General features: G+C 49.6%; 1 protein-coding gene across 1 annotated transcript in view; it reads left to right on the top strand.

Annotated features, from left to right (window-relative positions):
* Window positions 1-6944: 6944 nt before the first annotated feature.
* MYOM3 (myomesin 3) overlaps window positions 6945-25175 on the top strand; it is an 84289-nt gene continuing 66058 nt past the window's right edge. Inside the window, exons 1-10 of the mRNA XM_038758062.1 lie at window positions 6945-7084; window positions 7604-7684; window positions 8491-8650; window positions 9665-9822; window positions 13741-13836; window positions 15679-15767; window positions 18176-18220; window positions 19301-19441; window positions 21624-21785; window positions 24955-25096. Of these exons, the coding sequence (XP_038613990.1) occupies window positions 6978-7084; window positions 7604-7684; window positions 8491-8650; window positions 9665-9822; window positions 13741-13836; window positions 15679-15767; window positions 18176-18220; window positions 19301-19441; window positions 21624-21785; window positions 24955-25096 (1181 nt within the window). The 5' untranslated portion in view covers window positions 6945-6977. The remainder of the gene's footprint in view (window positions 7085-7603; window positions 7685-8490; window positions 8651-9664; window positions 9823-13740; window positions 13837-15678; window positions 15768-18175; window positions 18221-19300; window positions 19442-21623; window positions 21786-24954; window positions 25097-25175) is intronic.

Genomic DNA, 25175 nt, shown 5'->3' with positions numbered 1-25175 from the left:
GCAGAGGGAGGGCAATCCCTTGGATCTACTCAGCGTTCAGTACAGTGCCCGGCATGTAGCACTTAAATGACATAAAAAAAATAAATGCGATTGACTGATCGACTGGGCGATCAACTGGCCATCTGTTATTGGCATAAATCGATTTTGAAGACTGTCTATGCTCTCTCCGTTCTGTTCCACAAGGCGTTTTGACTAGACTTCTGTTAGGGATTTGGGGAATGTTTCTCCAACAGCGTGAGATTATTTGGTTACCACATATTGTGATCGTGAATGTGACTGATGATGTAGGCCGCGGGGCCAAGAATGCTCATTCAGTGGTATTTATCGAGCGCTTACCGTGGCTCAGCGGAAAGAGCCCGGCCTTTGGAGTCAGAGGTCAGGGGTTCAAATCCCGGCTCCACCAACTGTCAGCTGTGTGACTTTGGGCAAGTCACTTCACTGAGCCTCAGTTCCCTCATCTGGAAAATGGGGGTGAAGACTGGGAGCCCCATGTGGGACAACCTGATCACCTCCCCAGCGCTTAGAACAGTGCTTTGCACATAGTAAGCGCTTAAGAAGTGCCATCATTATTATTATTATTATTACTAGGTGCTTGGGAGAGGACAACAGAACAATAAACAGACATTCCCTGTCCACAGCGAGCTTACAGTCTACAGGGGGAGGAGGGCTGGGGGGGGACAGCCCCGGGAGGGGTGAGGGAAGATGGACCAGAAGGCAGCTATCAGCTGCTGTGCGTGCCGGGAGGGCCTGCCAACACCTGTTCCCCCCGGATTATTCTGGTACCGGGGTGGCGGGGGAGAGTTCAAGGGGGAGGAGGGGGAGCAGGAGAGGTTTGGGATGGTGCCATCCCCCCCCTCCAACCCTCCCCTGAAAGCTCGGCCCCTGGACAACTATCTCCCATTGTTGTCACCGAGTGACCCGGGGTCATGCTATATTTAAGCGTTCCGAGCGCACATGGATACATTTTTCAACCCCGTCATTCTCCCCGATGTCACCAACTAGGGGAAGGAGAGCGAAGGAGAGGGATCTTTTGTCCCGCGGCTCTCTGGAGGCCCAAAGTCTCCGCTCTCTCGCCCCTCAACTCTCCGTCACCACCGCCGCCGTCGCCACCGTAAGTAGCCCGGGTGGATTTCTTCCCTGGACCCCCGAAGTCGCTTCCTCGGGGGTTTTCCCCGATTCTTATTTCTGGAAGGCTGAGGTGTGGAGGGAAGAGGGCCGGGTGAGTGGTGGCAGGGGTGGGGAGGGGTGTCCTGCCTTGAAGGGTGGGAGAGGGGAGACCCCCAGTTATCTGGTAGAGGGCCAGGTGCTGTTGGTGAACCCTGGGGGTACCCTCAGACCGGGAAAGTCGGGGGGCCCACTGGAGGGACGCTGTCGGAGAGGTTGACATCCTGAAGCTGGAAGATTAGTCCGGTTGCCTTGGCCAAGCGGAGGGTCCTCAAGGTGGGCCTCCAGACTCTCGTCCGCAGCCCTTGGCTCGAGGGGGGCCCAGGCAGGAAGCCAGGGGGAGAAGGGGATGGGAGGGTTCCCCAAAATCCCTGTCGTGCCCCCCAAATGTCACTGCGGAAGCATTTACCAAGGTTGAAGGGTCGGGGGAGAGAGACAGGGAGACAGAGGGAGGGAGGGAGACAGCAGTGATCAGGACCAGGAGTTGCCACTGAACTGTGGATCTGAGGTTCTCGCTAGAGAGCGGACACGGTCCCTGCCTTCGGGAAGCTTCCCGTCCCATAAGATCCCGGGGAAGGCACTCGGACACTCCTTCTGCCCAAGGAGCAGAAGGGACAATCTGTCCAAAACCGAGTTCAGAAAAGGGCGAGGCAGCGCAGGCTCCTGGAAATAGTCCTTGACTCAGACTGGAGAGCCTCGATTTGAATTTCAGCTCTGCAGTCCTCTTGCTGTGTGACCTGAGGTGAGTCACCTAGCCTCTCTGAGCCACGGTTTACCATCCGTAAAAGGGGATCGTGCTACCCCTCCTTCTCTCTGTGGGGGAAAATGAGATAATTGGGAGGTGGGGGAAGGAGAAATGGGGTCATGGAAAGAAGGAGGCTGCATGACTAGGAGAAGCAGCGTGGCTCAGTGGAAAGAGCGTGGGCTTTGGAGTCAGAGGTCATGGGTTCAAATCTTAGCTCCACCAGTTGTCAGCTGTGTGACTTTGGGCAAGTCACTTAACTTCTCTGTGCCTCAGTTACCTCATCTGTAAAATGGGGATTAAAACTGTGAGTCCCCCCCGGGACAACCCGATCACCTTGTAACCTCTCCAGCGCTTAGAACAGTGATTTGCACATAGTAAGCGCTTAATAAACGCCACCATTATTAATTATTTAGAGGAAGAAACGCGGTAATGGGAGCCAGGAGACCCGGGTTCTAGTTCCTCCACTGGCTTGTTGCGTGACCTTGGGCAAGTCACTTAAGCTCTCTTGGTCTCGCCTCCTCCTCTGTAAAATGATGATAAAACAGATTATGAGCCCCTTGTGGGACAGGGACTGTGTCTGATCTGATATCTTCAGTACCTAGCGCGGAGTAAGCGCTTATTTTAAAAAAGCAGGGGTCTTTGGCATCTTGGAAAGGCCCTTGCGGTCTCTGGAGTTGGATGGCTCGGAAAGAAGTTCTTGGCTACCCTGATGGATGGAAGAGGGGAGGGATGTCTGCCAAAAACATTCTGAGTGAATCCCGGGCCTCGAGCCAGCAGTTGAATCAAGATGTTTGCTCTCCCCCACCCTCCCCATTCCCCTTCCCCTCCCCTTCCTCCTCTCCCGCTGTTCCCCCTCCCCCAGTCAGGGATAGGGTCAGTCAATCATATTTATTGAGTGCTTACTGTGGGCAGAAACTTTACTAAGCACTAGGAAAACTACAATATAGCAACCATAAAACAGACGCGTTCCCTGCCCACGACGAGCTTACAGCCTAGAGGGAGAGACAGACATTAATAGAAATTAATAAATGAGAGATATGAACATAAGTGATGTGGAGCAGGGAGGGGAGATGAAAAAAGGGAGCAAGTCAGGGCGACGCAGAAGGGAGTGGGAGAAGGGAAAGGAGGCTTAGTCAGGGAAGGCTTCTTGGAGGAGACGGGCCTTCAGTTAGGCTTTAAACGGGGGGAGAGTGATGGTCTGTCGGATATAAAGAATATAAAGAATTGTTAAACTGTGAGCCCACTGCTGGGTAGGGACCGTCTCTAGATGTTGCCAACGTGTACTTCCCAAGCGCTTAGTACAGTGCTCTGCACACAGTATGCGCTCAATAAATACGACTGATGGTGATGATAAAGAAGGAGGACGTTCCAGGCCAGAGGCAGGAGGTGGGCCAGAGGTCGGCGGCGAGACAGACGAGATGGAGGGACGGAGAGAAGGGTAGCATTATTCATTCATTCAATCGTATTTATTGAGCGCTTACTGTGTGCAGAGCACTGTACTAAGCGCTTGGGAAATACAACTTGGCAGCATATAGAGATGGTCCCTACCCAACAGTGGGCTCACAGTCTAGAAGTATAGACTTCTAGTATAGAAGTATAGAGGAGAGAAGCGTGCAATCTGGCGGCCCGGAGCAGGACGGGATGGGAACCTATTCCTGCAGGCTTTCACCCCAGATTCCCACCTCCAAGGAAGGAGCAAGCAGGAGAAGCAGCCTGGCTCAGTGGTAAGAACATGGGATTTGGAGTCAGAGGCCACGGGTTCAAATCCCGGCTCCGCCAATTGTCATCTGTGTGACTTTGGGCAAGCCGCTTCACTTCTCTGTGCCTCAGTTCCCTCATCTGTAAAATGGGGATGAAGACTGTGAGCCCCCCGTGGGACAACCTGATCACCTTGGAACTCCCCAGCGCTTAGAACAGCGCTTTGCACGTAGTAAGCGCTTCATAAATGCCATTATTATTAGAAAGGAGCAGGGCAGAGGGAAGGGCTTCGACAGATTCAGCGTCCTCGTCTTCTCCTCGACTGTGTCTGGCATCCGTGCCCGTCTGGTACCCGAGCTGTGCCCCCTGGACCTCTGGGGGGGGGCGGGGGGATCCCGGGCGGGAAGGAGAGATTGGAAAATGCCCAAGGCAGGGCCTGTTGCTACTCACCGGGCCCTGATGGGCTCCCAGCCCAGCATCATAAACAGACAACTCAAGTATCTACAAGAGGCTGGATTTCCCAGCAGTTTTCCCAGCTCTCGCTAGCTGTGAACCCACGTGCTTTCCTCCCTTCTCCACCCAGGGAAGCCTTCCCACTAATCCAAGGGCATCCCTTCCCCTTCCCTCCTCCTAATCCCTGCCCACTTCACCAGGATGTCCCTCGGGCTGTTCCCGTGGGGAGTGCAAACAGCAGAGAGCAATGAATGCCAGGTGACCTAGGGCAGGTCCCTTAACCTTCTGACCCTCAGGCCTAAGTGGCACAGAGAGGAGGTAGGCATCTTCTTCCCATTTTACAGATGAGGAAACTGAGTCACCCAGCAGGTCGATGACAGAGCTGGGAGGAAGCAACGTGGCCTGGTGGAAAGAGCCCGGGCCTGGGCGTCGGAGGACGTGGGTTCTAATCCCACTACCCAGATGGGACCCAAACTCTCTCCGTTTCTATGTACTGTTGTTGTGGGGGGGGGGGGTTTGAATGGTATTTGTTGAGCGCTTACTCCAGCACTTAGAACAGTGCTTTGCACATAGCGCTTAATAAATGCCATTATTATTATTGTTATTATTATTACATGCCAGGCGCTGTACTAAGCACGGCGATGGACACGAGCTAATCGGGCTGGGCACAGTCCCTGTCCCCCGTGGGGCTCGCCGTCTTAATCCCCGATTTCCAGATGAGGGAACTGAGGCTCAGAGAAGTGAAGTGGCTTGCTCGAGGTCACACAGCTGACAAGTGAGAAAGCAGGATTAGAACCCGGGGCTTCTGGCTCTCAGGTCTGTGCTATTTTCACTAGGCCACGCTGTTTCACAGTGGACCGTGAGCCCGTTGTTGGGTAGGGACCGTTTCTATATGTTGCCAACTTGTAATAATAATAATAATAATGGCATTTGTTAAGCGCTTACTATGTGCGGAGCACTGTTCTAAGCACTGGGGGGGAATGCAAGGTGATCAGATTGTCCCACGTGGGGCTCACAGTCTTCATCCCCACTTTACAGATGAGGTCACTGAGGCTCAGAGAAGTTAAGTGACTACCCAAGGTCACACAGCAGACATGTGGTGGAGCCGGGATTCGAACCCATGACCTCTGACTCCAAAGCCCGGGCTCTTTCCACTGAGCCACGCTGCTTCTCTTGTACTTCCTAAGCACTTAGTCCAGTGCTCTGCACACAATAAGCGCTCAATAAATACGATTGAATGAATGAATGAATGGACCAACCAACCACCAAACCTTCTAGGTTGAACCCAAAAAGGGGGCTGGAAGAGAGGGGCTCGCCAGGATATTTAAATTATACATTATATAATATACATAATATATATTACAATATAAATGATATATTATAAATTATTTATTCATATTAATGTCTGTCTCCGCCTTCAGACTGTAAACTCATTACGGGCAGGGAACGTGTCTGCTAATTCTGTTGCATTGTGCTCTCCCCAACGTTCTGCACATAGTAAGCGCTCAATAAATGCCACTGATTGATTGATTGATGACTGATTGGAGCCAGAAGCGAGAATTCTTGTATCTCTTGTTCCCTTTCTCTTGAAAGCTGCCTGCCCACCTGTTCCCGTGGGGAGTGCAAACAGCAGGGAGCAATGAATGCCAGGTGACCTAGGGCAGGTCCCTTAACCTTCTGACCCTCAGGCCTAAGTGGCACAGAGAGGAGGTAGGCATCTTCTTCCCATTTTACAGATGAGGAAACTGAGTCACCCAGCAGGTCGATGACAGAGCTGGGAGGAAGCAACGTGGCCTGGTGGATAGAGCCCGGGCCTTGGCGTCGGAGGGTGTGGGTCCTAATCCCAGCTCTGCCACTTGTCTGCTGTGTGATCTTGGGCAAGTCACTTACCTTCTCTGGGCCTCATTCCCACATCTGTAAAATGGGGATTAAGACTATGAGCCCCATGTGGGGCAGGAACTATGTCCAACCTGATTAGCTTGTATCTACCCCAGCGCTTTGTACAGTGCCTGGCACACACTAAATGCTTAACAAATACCACACTTGTCATTATTATTATTGTTAAAACCCAGTTTTTTTCTCCTGGGCCATTCTGCCTCCCTAAAATCCCCCAGGCGTCCCATAAAATCATGTCCGGGCAGTGAGGTGGGGTGGCACCATTCATTCAGTCGTATTTATTGAAGCGCTTACTGTGTGCAGAGCACTCTACTAAGCGCCTGACGATCTGTAACGTTTCATTCATTCATTCAATCGTATTTGAGCGCTTACTGTGTGCAGAGCACTGTACTAAGCGCCTGACGATCTGTAATGTTTCATTCATTCATTCATTCAATCGTATTTATTGAGCACTTACTGTGTGCAGAGCACTGTACTAAGTGCCTGACGATCTGTAACATTTCATTCATTCATTCATTCAGTTGTATTTATTGAGTGCTTACTGTGTGCAGAGCACTGTACTAAGCGCCTGACGATCTGTAACATTTCATTCATTCATTCATTCAATCATTTATTGAGCGCTTACTGTGTGCAGAGCACTGTACTAAGCGCCTGACGATCTGTAACATTTCATTCATTCATTCATTCAATCGTATTTATTGAGCGCTTACTGTGTGCAGAGCACTGGACTAAGCACCTGACCATCTGTAACGTTTCATTCATTCATTCAATCGTATTTATTGAGCGCTTACTGTGTGCAGAGCACTGGACTAAGCGCTTGGGAAGTCCAAGTCGGCAACAGATAGAGACGGTCCCTCCCCAACAGCGGGCTCACAGTCAAGAAGGGGGAGACAGACAACAAAGCAAAACTTGTGGACGGGTGTCAACTTGTCAGAACAAATAGAATTAAAGCTCGATGCGTATCATTAACAAAATAAAATAGGCTTCCGCCCCGGTGTAAGGAGCCACCTGAGGCCTCGACATGGAGATCCGGAGCTGGGCTCACCAGAGCCAGGAGGAGCAGAGCGAAGAGAGGCAGCGCAGCCTGCACTTGGCCTCCTCCACCAGCAAGAGGAAATTCAAGACCAGGTGAGGCGGGGGAGCGGATCAATCAATCAATCAATCAATCGTATTTATTGAGCTCTTTCTGTGTGCAGAGCACTGTACTAAACACTTGGGAAGTCCAAGTTGGCAACATATAGAGACAGCCCCTACCCAACAGTGGGCTCACAGTCTAAAAGATGACTGGCAAGCGTGGCGGTGGCGGGGGTGCCACGGGTGGGGTGGGTGAGGAGGAGCCTGAAAAATGCCCCCTAAATCCCGGCCGCCCGGCCTCTGTAAATGACATACAACTTTAACGCAAATGGATGTGGCCCTCCTCGCTCTTGGTCCTCCGGACCCGGCCTCCTCTGGGAGAGCAGACCCCGTAAAAGCCCCCCGAGTGGGGAGCCGAGCTCTGATTTATCCAGGAGGAACAGGCCTCTCTCCTTTCCCCCCTCTCACTTCCTCTTTCCTTGTCTCCCTCTTTCTCCATCTCTCTCTTTCCGCTCTTCCTCCTTCTGCCTCGGCCTCTGTCCGTCTCTGTCTCTCGGCCTTGGCTGCGGGCAGTGAGGAAGAGGAGCAGTTCAGCGCCTCTGATTACTCCATCGCGGCCGCTCTGGCCTTGACGGCGGCCTCGCACACGTCGAGGTGGGTCGGCCGGCGGGGTGGGTTGGGCGGGAGACGCGGAGGGGACTTCTCAAGAGGTCGTTAGGGCCAGCCCCCAGCCTGCGGGGAGAGATCTGCGGGGAGAGGGGGTTAATCATACGAAGGTCGAGCCCCCATCCAACAACACACACACAGACACACATATACACACACACACACAAAAAAGGCATGGGCCTGGGAATCAGAGATCTGGGTTCTAATTCATTCATTTATTCATTCATTCATTTAATCATTAATTCATTTAAATTAAATTCATTTAATTTATTGAGCGCTTACTGTGTGCAGAGCACTGCACTAAGCACTTGGCAACATATAGAGGCGGTCCCTACCCAACAACGGGCTCATGACTCCGCCATGTACCTACTGAGTGGCTTTGAACAAATTACCTAACTTCTCTGAGCCTCAGTTCCCTCATCTGCAAAATGGGGATTCAATACCTGTCCTCCCTCTTGCTTAGATTGAGAGTCCCATGTGGGCCCTGATTATCCTGTATCTACCCTGGCACTTAGTACAGTGCTTGGCACATAGTAAGGCACATTCATTCATTCATTCATTCATTCAATCATATTTATTGAGCGCTTACTGTGTGCAGAGCACTGTACCAAGTGCTTGGGAAGTCCAAGTTGGCAACATATAGAGACGGTCCCTACCCAACAGCGGGCTCACAGTCTAGAAGGGGGAGACAGAGAACAAAACATATTAACAAAATAAAATAAATACGTACAAATAAAATAAATAAAGGCACATACCACAACTATTACTATTATTATTGACCCCTGTGGCCTCAGGGAACTCAGTCTTAGGAAGGAACTGTCGGAGATGGAGCTGGAGAAGAGAAACCAGAAGTCTGTGCTGTTCGGGAACGATCTGGAGAAAATGGAAGTGGCCGTCCTCTGGGGCTGCCGGCGGCTGCGGATAAGGACGGACTACAGCTGGCTGAGGAGGAGGGTGAGGAGCGGGGCGACCATCCCAAGACTCTGAAGCGGGGGAGAGTCATTGTCTGTCAGAAATGGGAAGCGAGGATGTTCCAGTCAGGAGGCGGGACATGGGTGAGAGGTCGGCGGGGAGATAGATGAGATGGAGGTATAGTGAGGAAGTTGACATTAGAGAGCGAAGTGTGTGGCCTGGAGGATTTTCTGCCCTTCCCCGCAGATGGGGTCTGGGGCGGACGTTGGGGAGGTTGAGGGGTGGCATTTCAGCTCAGGGGGAGATGGAAGGGAGTGGGGCCCACAGGGAAAATCAATCAATCAATCAATCAATCAATTGTATTTATTGAGTGCTTACTGTGTGCAGAGCACTGGACTAATCGCTTGGGAAGTACAAGCTGGCAACATATAGACACAGTCCCTACCCAACAGTGGGCTCACAGTCTAGAAGGGGGAGACAGAGAACAAAACCAAACATGCTAACAAAATAAAAGAAATAGAATAGATAGGTACAAGTAAAATAAATAGAGTAATAAATGTGTACAAGCGTATATACATCTATACAGGTGCTGTGGGGAAGGGAAGGAGGTAAGATGCAGGGGATGGAGAGGGGGACAAGGGGGAGAGGAAGGAAGGGGCTCAGTGTGGGAAGGCCTCCTGGAGGAGGTGAGCTCTCAGTAGGGCCTTGAAGGGAAGAAGAGAGGTAGCTTGGCGGATGGGCAGAGGGAGGGCATTGCAGGCCCGGGGGAGGACGTGGGCCGGGGGTCGATGGCGGGACAGGCGAGAACGAGGTATGGGGAGGAGATTAGCGGCAGAGGAGCGGAGGGTGCGGGCTGGGCTGGAGAAGAAGAGAAGGGAGGTGAGGGAGGAGGGGGCGAGGTGATGGATGGACAGCCTTGAAGCCCAGGGTGAGGAGTTTCTGCCTGATGCGCAGATTGATTGGTAGCCACTGGAGATTTTTGAGGATGAGGCTGGTCCTCATCGGTCAGCCGATGAGGCCGATGAGGCTGACCGGGGTTGGCGGCTCTCGCCCCAGACGGAGGAGAAGAGGCGCGAAGGCCGGGAGCTGATAGAGCTGAGCTGCAGCCGCCCGCCGGCCTTCTGGATCCCGCTCCGCTCTCACGCCGTCTGGGAGAAGATGGGGGTGGTCCTGACTTGCGTCGTCTCGGCCTCCCCTCCTCCACGCGTCACCTGGTAAGTGTACGGCAGGCGCTCGCCTCATGGCCTCGTATTTACTGGGTGCTTACGCGCTGTGGCCCAGGGGAAAGTGCACTTCTGTCCATATCTGTCCGTGGTCATGGGTTCCAATCCCGGCTCCACCACTTGTCAGCTGTGTGACCTTGGGAAGTCACTTCACTTCTCTGGGCCTCGGTTCCCTCATCTGGAAAATGGGGATGAAGACTGGGAGCCCCCCTTGGGACAACCTCACCACCTTGTAACCTCCCCAGAGCTTAGAACAGTGCATTGCACATAGTAAGCACTTAACAAATGCTATTATTATTATTATTATTATTATCTGATATTTATTTATTTCTATTAATGTCCGTCTCCCCCTCTAGACTGTCAGCTCATAGAGAAGCAGCGTGGCTTAATGGAAAGAGCACGGGCTTGGGAGTCAGCGGTTGTGAGTTCTAATTCTGGCTCCTCCCCTTGTCAGCTGTGTGACTTTGGGCAAGTCACTTCACTTCTCTGGGCCTCAGTTCCCTCATCTGTCAAATGGGGATTAAGACTGTGAGCCCAACGTGGGACAACCTGATTACCTTGTATCTCCCCCAGCGCTTAGAACAGAGCTTGGCATATAGTAAGCGTTTGTCAAATACCATTATCATCATCATCACCGTGGGCAGGGAATGTGTCTGTTATATTGTTATATTGTCCTCTCCCAAGTGTGCATTTGTATGTTTGTTTTATGGTACTTGTTCAGCACTTACTGGTGTCAAACACTCTTCTAAGTGCTGAGGTAGGTAAAAGTCATTTAGGTCAGACATCCACGAGCAAGGGGCTCAAAGTCTGAAGCAGGAGGGAGAACAGGTATTGCATCCCCATTTTACAGTTGAGGAAACTGAAGCACAGAGAAGTTAAGTGACGTGCTCAATGGCACCCAGCAAGCAATTGGCAGAGCTGGGATTCGAACCCAGGTCCTTTGACTCCCAGGGCCATTCATTCGTTTATTCAATGGTATTTATTGAACATTCACTGTGGGCAAAGCACTGTACCAAGAGCCACTTAGGGACTAGAGGGACAGGGATCTGGCCTCACTGAATCACCCTGGACAGGCCTCTGGGGCCCTCTAAACCTCAGTGCCCTCATCTGTCGAATGGACTTGGGCCTCCTCGCCTGGGGAAAGGAATTTAAAAGCAAAGGAGGAATTTAAAAGCAAAGGGGAAGTTGGAAATGGGACAGCTTGCGGTATTAGGGAAAGTGGAGATTACACATACCTAGTGAATGCAAAACATTTTCCTAAACTAAAAATGACAATTTGCCATACGATAGAGAGAGGAAGATGTATTTGTACCGTATTAGTGCTGTTTTGAGCGCTTATCTTGTGCAGAGAACTATACTAAGCACTTGGGAGAATACAACGCAACAACAAACAATGAAGCAGCATGGTGTAATGGCATCTGTAGACATGATCCCTGCTCTCAAGGAGTTTACAGTCTAACAAGGGAGACAGGCGTTTTAAACTTTATTATAGAGAGAGGACAATGTATTTGTACTGTACTAGTGCTGTTTTGAGCGCTTATCTTGTGCAGAGAACTATATGCTAAGCACTTGGGAGATACGACACAACAATAAACAATGAAGCAGCATGGCGTAATGGCATCTGTAGACATGATCCATGCTCTCAAGGAGTTTACAGTCTAACAGGGGAGACAGGCGCTAAACTTTATTATAGAGAGAGGAAGATGTATTTGTACCTTATTAGTGCTGTTTTGAGCGCTTATCTTGTGCAGAGAACTATACTAAGCACTTGGGAGAATACAACACAACAATAAACAATGAAGCAGCATGGCGTAATGGCATCGGTAGACATGATCCCTGCTCTCAAGGAGTTTACAATCTAACAGGGGAGACAGGTGCTAAACTTTATTATAGAGAGAGGAAGATGTATTTGTACCATATTAATCCAGTTTTGAGGGTTTATCTTGTGCAGAGAACTATACTAAGCGCTTGGGAGAATACAACACAACAGTAGACAATGAAGCAGCATGGCGTAATGAATAGGGCCCAGGTCTGGGAATCAGAAGGCCATGGGTTCTAATCCTGGCTGTGCCACTTGTCTGCTGTGTGACCTTGGGCAAGCCACTTTACTTCTCTGTGCTTCAGCTACCTCATCTGTAAAATGGGGATTGAGATCGTGAGCTCCCTGTGGGACAGGGACTGTGTCCAACCCTATTTGCTTGTATTCACCCCAGCGCTTAGTACAATGCTTGGCATACAGTAAGCGCTTAACAAATACCATAAAAATCTAATCAATCATTGTTATTTACCGAGCGCCTACTGTGTGTAAAGCACTGTACTAAGCGTGTGGGAGAGGACAATGCAACAGAATTAGAAGACACATTCCCTGCCCAGCTTGTACTTCCCAAGCACTTAGTACAGTGCTATGCACACAGTAAGCACTCAATAAATATGATTGAATGAATGAATGAACAAGCACAGTCTAGAGGGGGAGACGGGCATTAATATGAATAAGGAATATATAATAATAATAATAAAAATAATAATGATGACATCTAGTAAGCACTTACTATGTGCAAAGCACTGTTCTAAGTGCTGGGGAGGTTACAAGGTGATCAGGTTGTCTCACAGAGGGCTCACAGTCTTAAGCTGCTTAAAGAAACAGCATGGCTCAGTGGAAAGAGCCCGGGCTTTGGAGTCAGAGGACACGGGTTCAAATCCCGGCTCCACCAATTGTCAGCTGTGTGACTTTGGGCAAATCACTTCACTTCTCTGGGCCTCAGTTACCTCATCTGTAAAATGGGGATGAAGACTGTGAGCCCCCCATGGGACAACCTGATCACCTTGTAATCTCCCCAGAGCTTAGAACAGTGCTTTGCACATAGTAAATGCTTAATAAATGCCATCATAATTATTGTTATTATTAGTTCCCATTTGACAGATGAGGGAACTGAGGCCCAGAGAAGTGAAGCGACTTGCCCAAAGTCACACAGCTGACAAGTGGCAGAGCTGGGATTTGAACCCATGACCTATGACTCCAAAGACCGGGCTCTTTCCACTGAGCCACACTGCTTCTCTTACATATATATATATATATATATATATATATATATATATATATATATATATATGCATATATATAATATATTATATTATATGTAATATATATATTATATTCTCTGATATTATATATATAATATATAATTTAAAAATATGTACAAAAGTGCTGTGCAGTTAGGGAGGTTGGGGGATGTGTGAATAGCAAATGCCCAAAGGTCACAGATCCAAATGCATAGATGACGCAGAAGGGAAAGCGAGCCAGGGAAAAGAGGTTGTAATCTGGGAAGGCCTCTTGGAAGAGATGGGATCTTAATAATAGTTTGAAGGTGGAGAAAGTGACGGTCTGGCATATATGGAGGGCGAGGGAGTGGATGTGGGAAAGGGGTCGGCGGCGAGATAGACGAGATGCGGGCCCAGTGAGTAAGCTGGTATTTAGAGAGGAGAGTGTCGTCTGGGCTAGAGTTGGAAATTGGTTGGAAGCGCTTAGAACAGTGCCCAGCGCTTAGAACTGTGCTTTGCACATAGTAAGCGCTTAATAAATACCATCAAAAAATAAAATCGGTGAGGTGAGCACGGACCTGGGAATCGTAGGACCCGGGTTCTAATCCCAGCTCCGTCACGTGCCCGCTGTGTGAACTTGACCGAGTCGCTTCAGCTCTCTGGCCTTCGGTTCCCTCATCTGTAAAGTGAGGATTAAGACCGCGAGCCCCGTTTTTTACCACCTCAAAAACAAAATAAATAAAAACAAACAGCTGATGGAGTGCTCGAAAGCCAATGGTGAGGAGTTTCTGTCCGAGGCGAAGGCGGGTGGGCAGCCACGGGAGGCTCTTGTGGAGCGGGGAGACGCGGACTGGACGTTTTTGTCGACAGGTACAAAGACGAGGAGCCGATCGACCCCAGGCAGAGCCCCGCCGGGAAGTACCGCGTGAAGAACCGGTCTGGCGTGCTGACCCTGGAGATCAACTGGTAAGATGGCAGACGAGGGTCCCCCCGTCGGCCCAGGCCCACGGGCCCCTGGACATCCCCTGACCTCTGACCTCATTCGCCCTCTGCCCTCTCCCCCATGGTGCCAACTGCCCACTCAATCGATTGATCAGTCAATCGTATTTATTGAGCGCTTACTGTGTGCAGAGCACTGTACTGAGCGCTTGGGAAGTACAAATTCCTGGTCCCCACCGGGGGACCCAGCCGCTGGTGAAAACCCAGCTCCTCCAAGACTACGCCCTCTTTTCCTTTTCTCCCACTCCCTTCTACGTTGCCCTGACTTGCTTCTCTGACTGCTTAGAGAAGCAGCGTGGCTCAGTGGAAAGAGCACGGGCTTTGGAGTCAGAGGGCATGGGTTCGAATCCCGACTCCGCCACATGTCTGCTGTGTGATTTTGGGCAAGTCACTTAACTTCTCTGGGCCTCAGTTACCTCATCTGTCAAATGGGGATTAAGACTGTGAGCCCCACGTGGGACAACCTGATCACCCTGTATCCTCCCCAGCGCTTAGAACAGTGATTTGCACATAGTAAGCGCTTAATAAATGCCTATTATTATTATTGCTCCCTTCATTCATCCGCCCTCCCAGCCCCTCATAATAATAATGATAGTATTTATTAAGCGCTTACTATGTGCAAAGCCTCCCTTGGGGAGTTTACAAGGTGATCAGGTTGTCCCACGGGGGGCTCACAGTCTTAATCCCCATTTTACAGATGAGGTTATTATTATTATTATTATTATTATTATTATTATTATTATTATTATTATGAAGCGCTTTCTAGACTGTGAGCCCACTGTTGGGTAGGGACCATCTCTATATGTTGCCAACTTGTACATCCCAAGCACTTAGTACAGTGCTTTATTCATTCATTCATTCATTCATTCAATCGTATTTATTGAGCGCATACTCTGCACACAGTAGGTGCTCAATAAATACGGTTGAATGAATGAATGAATTTAGTTTATTTGCAGATGTTTATTCTATTTTATTTTGTTAATATGTTTTGTTTTGTTGTCTGTCTCCCTCTTCTAGACTGTGAGCCCGCCGTTGGGTAGGGACCGTCTCTATGTGTTGCCAACTTGTACTTCCCAAATGCTTAGTCCAGTGTTCTGCACACAGTAAGCGCTCAATAGATACAATTGAATGAATGAATGAATGAATGAAAAGGTAACTGAGGCCCAGAGAAGTTAACTGACTTGCCCAAGGTCACACAGCCCTCATACGTCCATATCCATAATTTACTTATTTCTATCAATGCTGTCTCCCCCTCTAGACTGTAAGCTCATTGTGGGCAGGGAATGTGCCCGTTATTTTGTTAAATTGTGCTCTCCCAAGTGCTTAGTACAGTGCTCTGCACACAGAAAGTGCTCAGTAAATAAGATTGGCTTCCTGGAGTATGCTCTACCCACATAAGCAGAAGCAGCGTGGCTCAGTGGAAAGCGCCTGCGTGAACTCGAACCGAGTCGCTTCAGCTCTCTGGGCTTCGGTCCCCTCATCTGTAAAGTGAGGATTAAGACCGCGAGCCCCATTTTTTACCATTTCAAAATCATCATCATCGTCAATCGTATTTATTGAGCGCTTACTGTGTGCAGAGCACTGTACTAAGCGCTTGGGAAGTACAAGTTGGCAACACATAGAGACAGTCCCTACCCGACAGTGGGCTCACAGTCTAAAAGGGGGAGATGGTGAAAGTCGTCAGAGCCCGGTGTCGTGCTGGATGCTGGACTCCCCCGGAACTCGCGGCCGGGAAGACTCATCCAGGGCAGGCCTCCCAAGCCCCCCGGGGCTCTGAAAGGCCCGGGACGTTGGGTCCCTCTCTTCCAGGTGCACCGCCGAGGATTCGGGGCGGTACAGCGTGGTTGTGACCAACTCCTACGGGCGGGCCTCCTCGTTCGCCAAGGTCCTCATCCGAAGTAAGTGATCCCCGAGTCCCCTGGTCAGTCCGCTAACTAGCCACGGGCTCCACGGAGCGCTCCCTGTCTGTGCTAAGCACTGGGGTGGAAACGAGACAATCGGATCAGATCCAGCCCCTCGTCGGACTCACAATCTAAGGATGAGGAAGAAGCAGCGTGCCTAGTGGGTAGAGCCCAGGCCTGGGAGTTGGAAAGGACCTGCGTTCTAATCCCAAATCCGCCTCTCGTCTACTAGGTGACCTTGGGAGGTGAATAAAGGGGACAAGTCGGGGCGACGTGGAAGGGAATGGGACATGAGGAAATAATAATAATAATAATGATGGCATTTATTAAGCGCTTACTATGTGCAAAGCACTGTTCTAAGCACTGAGGAGGTTACAAGGTGATCAGGTTGTCCCACGGGGGGCTCACAGTCTTTATCCCCACTTTACAGTTGAGGGAACTGAGGCCCAGAGAAGTTAAGTGACTTGCCCAAAGTCCCACAGCTGACAAGTGGCAGAGCCGGGATTTGAACCCATGACCTCTGACTCCAAAGCCCGGGCTCTTTCCACAGAGCCACGCTGCTTCTCTATAGGATTTGTTAAGCGCTTACTATGTGCCAAGCACTGTTCTAAGCGCTGGGGGGGAATACAAGGTGATCAGGTTGTCCCACGTGGGGCTCACAATCTTAATCCCCAGTTTACAGATGAGGTAGCTGAGGCACACAGAAGTTAAGTGACTTGCCCAAGGTCACACAGCAGAGCCAGTATTCGAACCCATGGCCTCTGACTCCCAAGCCTGGGCTCTTTCCACTGAGAAAGTGGAGCCTAGTCAGGGAAGGCTCTTCTGAGAGGAGATGGGCCTTCGATAAGGCTTTGACGGAGGGGAAAGTCATCGTCTGTTGGATAATTATGGTCCAATCAATCAATCGATCAATCAATCGTATTTATTGAGCGCTTACTGTGTGCAGAGCACTGGACTAAGCGCTTGGGAAGTACAAGTTGGCAACATATAGAGACGTTCCCTACCCAACAGTGGGCTCACAATCTAGAAGGGGGAGACAGAGAACAAAACAAAACAAGAATGAGCCTGCTGACCCGAATGCTGGCATCAAGTGTAGCCCAGAGTGACCTTAATAACAATAATAATAATAATAATAATAATAATAATAATAATAATAGAATTTATTAAGCACTTACTATGTGCAAAGCACCGTTCTAAGCTCTGGGGAGGTTACAAGGTGATCAGGCTGTCCCACGGGGGGCTCACAGTCTTCATTTCTCCGTGCCTCTGTCACCTCATCAGTAAAGCGGGGGTTAAGACCGTGAGTCCTGTGTGGGACAGGGGCGATCTCCAACCTGAATAACTTGTGTCTATCTACCTCAGGGCTCAGTACAGTGCTGGGCACATAGTAAGCGCTTAACAAATACCATTAAAAATAAAAAAATTGAAAAATGTAAAAAAGAGGGAGAGGAGATCGCATCCCCATTTTACAGAAGAGGAAATGTAGAAGTTAAGTGACTTTACCCTAGGTTAGCTGGCAGACCAGAGGATTCCGATTCTCTGATTCTCCGCCTGGGCAAGGCAGTTTTACAAGCCAGGAGGGTGAGCTAAGAAATACAGCAGAGGTCATGGGTTCGAATCCCGGCTCCACCACAAGTCTGCTGTGTGACCTTGGGCAAATCACTTAACTTCTCTGAGCCTCAGTTACCTCATCTGTAAAAAGGGGGATTTAGACTGTGAGCCCCACGTGGGACAACTTGATCACATTGTATCCCCCCCGGCGCTTAGAACAGTGCTTTGCACATAGTAAGTGCTTAACAAATGCCATTATTATTATTATTATTACAGCAGTGATTACAGCAAAATAAAATAAATGGAATAAATATGTACAAGTAAAATAGAGTAATAAATATGTACAAACATATATACATATATACACATACTAGTAAGTGCTTAACAAATACCATCATTATTACTTCTGTCATTAGTAATAATTAAAATAACATATCATCAGTTGATTGACAGCAGAACCTGGGGGATTCAGGGGAGATCGAGATAGAGGACGGTCCGGATCCGCTCCTCACATTCCCCTCTTGCTGCCTCAGTTTCCCCTAATAGACCCATTCTAGTCTTCATTCTCACCTGTCTGTCTTCCCCCCAACACTGGGTCCTCGTCTGGGCTGAAGGTAGGTTTTGGGGGGACGGTGGCCTGAAACTCTCAATACGTGAGCTCAGGCCTGATAATAATGATGGCATTTATTAAGCGCTTACTATGTGCCAAGCGCTGTTCTAAGCCCTGGGGAAGTTCCAAGGTGATCAGGTTGTCCCACGGAGGCCTCACAGTTTTCATCCCCATTTTACAGATGAGGGAACTGAGGCCCAGCGAAGTGACTTACCCAAAGTGAATGCCTTCCTTTGTTTTGCAGATTATTATGAGAAGGAGTCAGGATTCGACTCGGAGATATTTAAAAGTGAGTAGCCGGGCGGGGCTGTGAACCATAAGTGATGGCGTGAAGAGCAAAATGGCGATGGGGGAGATCAATCAATCAATCAATTGTATTTATTGAGCGCTTACTGCGTGCAGAGCACTGTACTAAGCGCTTGGGAAGTCCAAGTTGGCAACATATAGAGACGGTCCCTACCCAACAGTGGGCTCACAGTGCCCCGCCCGCCCCCAGCACCCCCCAAGTGGACTCCCTGGGATGTAAAGGGCGCTACCCTAGGCCTCAGCGTTGCATTATGCCCACATTAGGGGCACGGCCCATGCCCCCTGGCAGTTGTAGAACCAGGGGCCTGTTGATGATCAGTAAGCATCACCCCCTGATGTCCAGATCTTCCTCCCCCCTCACCCCCAGAACTCCCCAGAGGCCAGACTTTCCCACATGTAGAGCCCCCCACCAAGGTCCAGACCCTCCCCACCCGCAGCAAGCCCTGATGGTCGGATCCTCCCCGCACCTGGGGCCCCCCGAGAGGTCAGATAATAATAATAATAATAATAATGATGATGGTATTTGTTAAACGCTTACTATGTGCAAAGCACTGTTCTAAGCGCTGGGGGGGGGGGATACAAGGTGATGAGGTTGCCCCATGTGGGACGCACAGTCTTAATCTCCATTTTACAGATGAGGTAACTGAGGCTCAGAGAAGTTAAGTGACTTGCCCAAGGTCACACAGCAGACATGTGGTGGAGCCGGAATTCGAACCCATGACCTCTGATTCCAAAGCCCAGGCTCTTTCCACTGAGCCAAGATCGGACCCTCCCCACATGCCGCAGGCCCTTGTGACCGGTCCCTCCTGGCTGAGCTCCCCCCATCCCAGCGTCCCGAGCCCCAGATCCCACCCCCGGCCTGTTTCCCCTGGACAGGTTCCGATCCCCCCCGCACAGGGGAGTCGGACTCTTTGTCTATCAATCAATCGTATTTATTGAGCGCTTACTGTGTGCAGAGCACTGTACTAAGCGCTTGGGAAGTACAAGTTGGCAGCATACAGAGACAGTCCCCACCCAGCAGTGGGCTCACAGTCTTGCCCCATTGTCCACTCCCTGTCCTTAGGGTCACTGTTGGGGACGGACTTGGAGTTCACCTCGACGCTGCATCCAGTGTTCGCTCGGGAAAAGGAAGCGTTCTCCCTCTCCTGCTCTTTCTCCCGGGATCTGATGGAAGACCAGCAGGCCATCCAGTGGTTCCTAGATGGTACGTGTCCAGCCCCGTGGATGGGGGTGCTGGCTTTCGGGACCCCCACCCTGCGTGTCTTCCTGCCTCAGTATCCCCACCTGCAGAATGATGCTGGCTCCAGAGTCCCCTCCCATCGGGGCAACAGGGGCAGGGAAGATATGTTGCCAACTTGTACTTCCCAAGCGCTTAGTGCTCTGCACACAGTAAGCGCTCAATGAATTAATAACACAAATGAGGGTACTTCATTCATTCATTCAGTCGTATTTTCTGTGCGCTTACTGAGTGCAAAGCAATGATACAGCTTGGACACGGCCCCTGTCCCGCATGAGGCCCACAGTCTTCATCTCCATTTCACAGATGAGGGAACTGAGGCCCAGAGAAGTGAAGTCACTTGCCCAAGGTCACACAGCAGAGACGGAATTAGAACCCAAGTCCTTCTGAATCCCAGGCCCACTAGGCCCCGCTGCTTCTAAAGGACGTCTGCCCTCGCTCTGAGCCAGGAGACGAGGCCAAACTGCAAAATCCAAGTATCTCTGGCAGCCGGGGGAGTATGTCCGCACCCCTGCCCCCTCCCAGGATCGGGGACTGTACATTCCCCCAGAGCCCCCGGACACCCCCAGCCTTTAAGCCCGAGGAAGCCGCACCTGTCGGAAAGCTCACACTCCCGACTGGAAAGAAGCAGCTGCAACAACAGGGGCCCGGGATGTTTTCCAGAACCCGGGGGCCTTCCCACTCCGTGGCTGGAAAAATGGAAGGAGGGAGGGAAATGAGCTGACAGGGAGGTGGGGAGAGGGGGACAGTGCCAGGGGAGACTCAGGGGGCCAGGGTAGGATCATCGTCATCATCATCAATCATATTTATTGAGCGCTTACTGTGTGCAGAGCACTGTACTAAGCGCGTGGGAAGTACAAGTTGGCAACATATAGAGTCGGTCCCTACCCAACAGTGGGCTCACGGTCTAAAAGGGGGAGATGCCCAGAGGAGCAGAACCAGACTGGCCCAAGGGTTCCCTCAGATCCGGGAATTCTGGTCACCGCTCCGGGCCCCAAGCTTGCCTCAATCAATCAGTCGTATTTATTGAGTGCTTACTGTGTGCAGAGCACTGTACTAAGCGCTTGGGAAGTACAAGTTGGCAACATATAGTGACAGTCCCTACCCAACAGTGGGCTCACAGTCTAAAAGACCACACTGGACTCTGGACACTGGACTCTGAAACGGCGAACAGACTCCTAGGGGTAATAATAATACTGATAGTAATAATAATAATAATGATGATGGTATGTTGCCAACTTGTACTTCCCAAGCGCTTAGTCCATTGCTCTGCACACAGTAAGCGCTCAATAAATACGATTGAATGAATGAATGAATATTTGTTAAGCGCTTACTATGTGCAAAGCACTGTTCTAAGCGCTGGGGGGATACAAGGTGATCAGGTTGTCCCACTTGGGGCTCACAGTCTTAATCCCCATTTTAAAGATGAGGGAACTGAGTCCCAGAGAAGTGAAGTGACTTGCCCAAAGTCACCCCGCTGACAGTTGGCAGAGTCGGGATAATAATGATAATAATGATGGTATTTGTTAAGCGCTTACTATGTGCAAAGCACTGTTCTGAGCACTGGGAGGATACAAGGTGATCAGGTTGTCCCACAGTCTTCATCCCCATTTTCCAGATGAGGGAACCGAGGCCCAGAGAAGTGAAGTGACTTGCCCAAAGTCACCCCGCTGACAATTGGCGGAGTCGGGATGTGAACCCATGACCTCTGACTCCAAAGCCCGGGCTCTTTCCACTGAACCATGCTGCCCCTCGGCGTGCTTAGTAATAATAATAACTATTATGGTGTCTGTTAAGCCCTTACAACGTGCCAGGCACTGTAATAAGCGCTGGCAGTGCTTTGCACACAGTAAGTGCTTAATAAATACGATTGAATTAGCCTGTAGCTACCCCAGGGCTTAGAGCAATCAATCATATTTATTGAGCACTTACTGTGTGCGGAGCACTGGACTAAGCGCTTGGGAAGTACACGTTGGCAACATATAGAGACAGTCCCTACCCAGCAGTGCCTGGCACATAGTAAGAGCTTAACAAATACCATTTTTTTTTTAAATAAGAAGCAACTTGGCACTGGGCCCCGCTGGTCGGATGGACCCTGGGAGGGCAGAGGGGGGTGCCCACCTCACCTAGCTCTCTCTTTTCCCTTCAGGGTCGCTGCTGCAGGACTCGACGCGGAGGCAGAGCCGCTACGGGGCCCGGGAGGCCTCGCTGACCGTGTCGTGTGCTTACAAAGAGGACGAGGGGCTCTACACCATCCGCCTGCCGGCCTTCCCCACAGCCCAGGAGCGGAGCACCTACGTGTTTGTCAGGGGTGAGTAGGGGCGCGGAGGGCCCGTCGCCGAACCCTGCTCCGCCACCCGTCTGCTATCTGCTTCTAATCCAGGCTCTGCCCCTTGCCTGCTGTGTGACCCTGGCCAAGTCATTTCACTGCCCTGGGCCTCGGTTCCCCGCTCTGAAACGTGGGGACTAATAATGATAATGATAATAATGATAATAATGGCATTTATTAAGCGCTTACTGTGTGTCAAGGACTGTTCTAAACGCTGGGGTAGATACAAGGTCATCAAGTTGGACACAGCCTCTTTCCCACATAATAATATAAGATAATATATGATATGATATAAAATATAATATAATATAATATAATATAATATGATATAATATAATATAATATAATAATATAGTATGATATAATGCATAACATAATATAATATGATATAGTATAATAAATGATATGATATAGTGTAATATAATATAATATGACATAATATAGTAAATAATATGATATGATATAATATAATGTGATATAATATAATATAATATAATATGACATGATATAATGTAGTAAATAATATGATATAAAATAATATAATATGACATAATATAATATAGTAAATAATATGATATAATATAATATAATGTAATGTAATATAATATGATATAATAATATATAATAATATGATATGATATAATGTATGTCTATAATTTTATGTGTGATGTAATATAATGATAATAACTTGTAGTTCCCAAGTGCTTAGTACAGTGCTCTGCACACAGTAAGTGCTCAGTAAATATGATTGAATGAATGAATGATGACATTTATAAAGCGCTTATCTGTGCAAAGCACTGTTCTAAACCCTGGGGTAGATACAAGGTCATCAAGTTGGACACAGTCCCTTTCCCACATAATAATAGTGTATAATAATATAATGTAATATAATATAATATGTGCATATAATTCTACATTATATAATATAATAATAATAATAACTTGTAGTTCCCAAGTGCTTAGTACAGTGCTCTGCACACAGTAAGCGCTCAGTGAATGAATGATGACATTTATAAAGTGCTTACTATGTGCAAAGCACTGTTCTAAGCGCTGGGGAGGTTACAAAGTGATCAGGTTGTCCCAAGGTGGGCTCACAGTCTTAATCCCCGTTTTTCAGACGAGGTCACTGAGGCCCAGAGAAGTGAAGTGACTTGCCCAAAGTCACTCAGCTGACAATGGGCGGAGCTGGGATTTGAACCCGCGACCTCTGACTCCAAAGCCCGGGCTCTTTCCGCTGACACGCTGCAGACTAAGACTGTGAGCCCCATGTGGGACAACCTGATCGCCTTGTATCCCCCCAGCGCTTAGAACAGTGCTTGGCACATAGGAAGCCCTTAACAAGTACCATTGTTATTATTATTATTATTATTATTATTATTATTATTATCTGTACAGTGGGGATTAAGATTGTGAGTCCTGTGTGGAACAAAGACTGTGTCCAACCTGATCAGCTTGTGGCTACCCCAGCACTTAGTCCAGTGTCTAGCACATAGTAAGCGCTTAACGAATATTGTTTAAGAAAAGAAATCAACTAACCAGTCAGGCGTATTGGCCACACACCAGTTGAGTCCAGTCCTCTGGACTGTAAGCTCGTTGTGGGCAGGGAATGTATCCGTCCATTGTCCTGTTGCACTCTCCCAACCGCTTAGTACAGTGCTCTGCACACAGTAAGCTCTTAATAAATACAATTGAATGAATAATTCAAATGGAGAAGCAGCATGGCTCAGTGGAAAGAGCCCGGGCTTTGGAGTCAGAAGTCGAGGGTTCAAATCCCAGCTCCACCAATTGTCAGCTGTGTGACTTTGGGCAAGTCACTTCACTTCTCTGGGCCTCAGTTCCCTCATCTGTAAAATGGGGATGAAGACTGTGAGCCCCCACGTGGGACAACCTGATCACCTTGTAACCTCCCCAGCGCTTAGAACAGTGCTTTGCACATAGCAAGCGCTTAATAAATGCCATAAAAAATAATAATGATAATTTGGTATCTGTTGAGCGCTTGCTATGGGCCAGGAACTGTACTAAGCACTGGGGACGGAGCTCTGGATTGGGGCGCTTGGGAGGAAATTAGTGAGGTAGGAGACGCGTCTCTGCCCTCAAGAAACTTGCAGTCTGATTCATTCATTCATTCGTACTTATTGAGCACGACAGGAGCACTTGGGAGGAAACTAATGAGGTAGGAGACGCGTCTCTGCCCTCGAGGAGCTCGCAATCTGATTCATTCATTCAATCGTATTTATTGGGCGCTTACTGTGTGCAGAACACTGGACTAAGCGCTTGGGAAGTACAAGTTGGTGATATATAGAGATGCGTCTCTGCCCTCAAGGAGCTCGAAGTCTGATTCATTCATTCAGTTGGATTTTTTGAGCCCGACTGGAGCACTTGGGAGGAAACAAATGAGGTAGGAGACACGTCTCTGCCTTCAAGGAGCTTACAGTCTGATTCATTCATTCAATCGTATTTATTGAGCGCCACTGGAGTGCTTGGGAGGAAACTATGAGGTAGGAGATGCATCTCTGCCCTCAAGGAGCTTGCAGTCTGATTCATTCATTCAATTGTATTTATTGAGCGCTTACTGTGTGCAGAGCACTAGATTAATTGCTTGGGAAGAACAAGTCGGTAACATATAGAGACACGTCTCTGCCCTCAAGGAGCTTACAGTCTCATTCATTCATTCATTCAATCGTATTTACTGAGTGCGACTGGAGTGCTTGGGAGGAAACTAATGAGGTAGGAGACGCGTCTCTGCCCTCAAGGAGCTTGCAGTCTGATTCAGTCATTCAATTGGATTTATTGAGCACGACTGGAGCGCTTGGGAGGAAACAAATGAGGTAGGAGATGTGTCTCTGCCCTCAAGGAGCTCGCAGTCTGATTCAGTCATTCAATCGGATTTATTGAGCACGACTGGAGCGCTTGGGAGGAAACTAATGAGGTAGGAGACGCATCTCTGCCCTCAAGGAGCTTGCACTCTGATTCATTCATTCAATCGCATTTATTGAGCGCTTACTGTGTGCAGAGCACTGGACTAAGCGCTTGGGAAGTCCAAGTCGGCGACATGTAGAGGCGGTCCCTACCCAACAACGGGCTCACCGTGTAGACTGGAAGTCTAGACTTCCAGAAGCCTAGAAGTCTGATGACCTCTGACCCTTTTCAGACGCGGCGGCGGAGGCGGCGGGCGCCCCGGGGTCTCCCCTGGGCGTCCAGTGCCAAGACGTGAACAGAGACTGCCTCATCCTGACCTGGCTCCCGCCCAGCGACCACGGCGGCAGCCCCATCACGGGATATTCCATCGAGAGGTGCGCACCGGCCCCCGGGGGGGACGCGTGAGGGCCGCGGGGGGCCACGTGAGGGCCGCGGCGGGCCCGGGGGCCGGTT

This window comes from Tachyglossus aculeatus, chromosome 16 (genome assembly GCF_015852505.1).
Source record: "Tachyglossus aculeatus isolate mTacAcu1 chromosome 16, mTacAcu1.pri, whole genome shotgun sequence".
NCBI lineage: Eukaryota > Metazoa > Chordata > Mammalia > Monotremata > Tachyglossidae > Tachyglossus > Tachyglossus aculeatus.
Note: the sequence above shows the minus strand (reverse complement) of the source record. Positions and strands in the feature narration are given on the sequence as shown.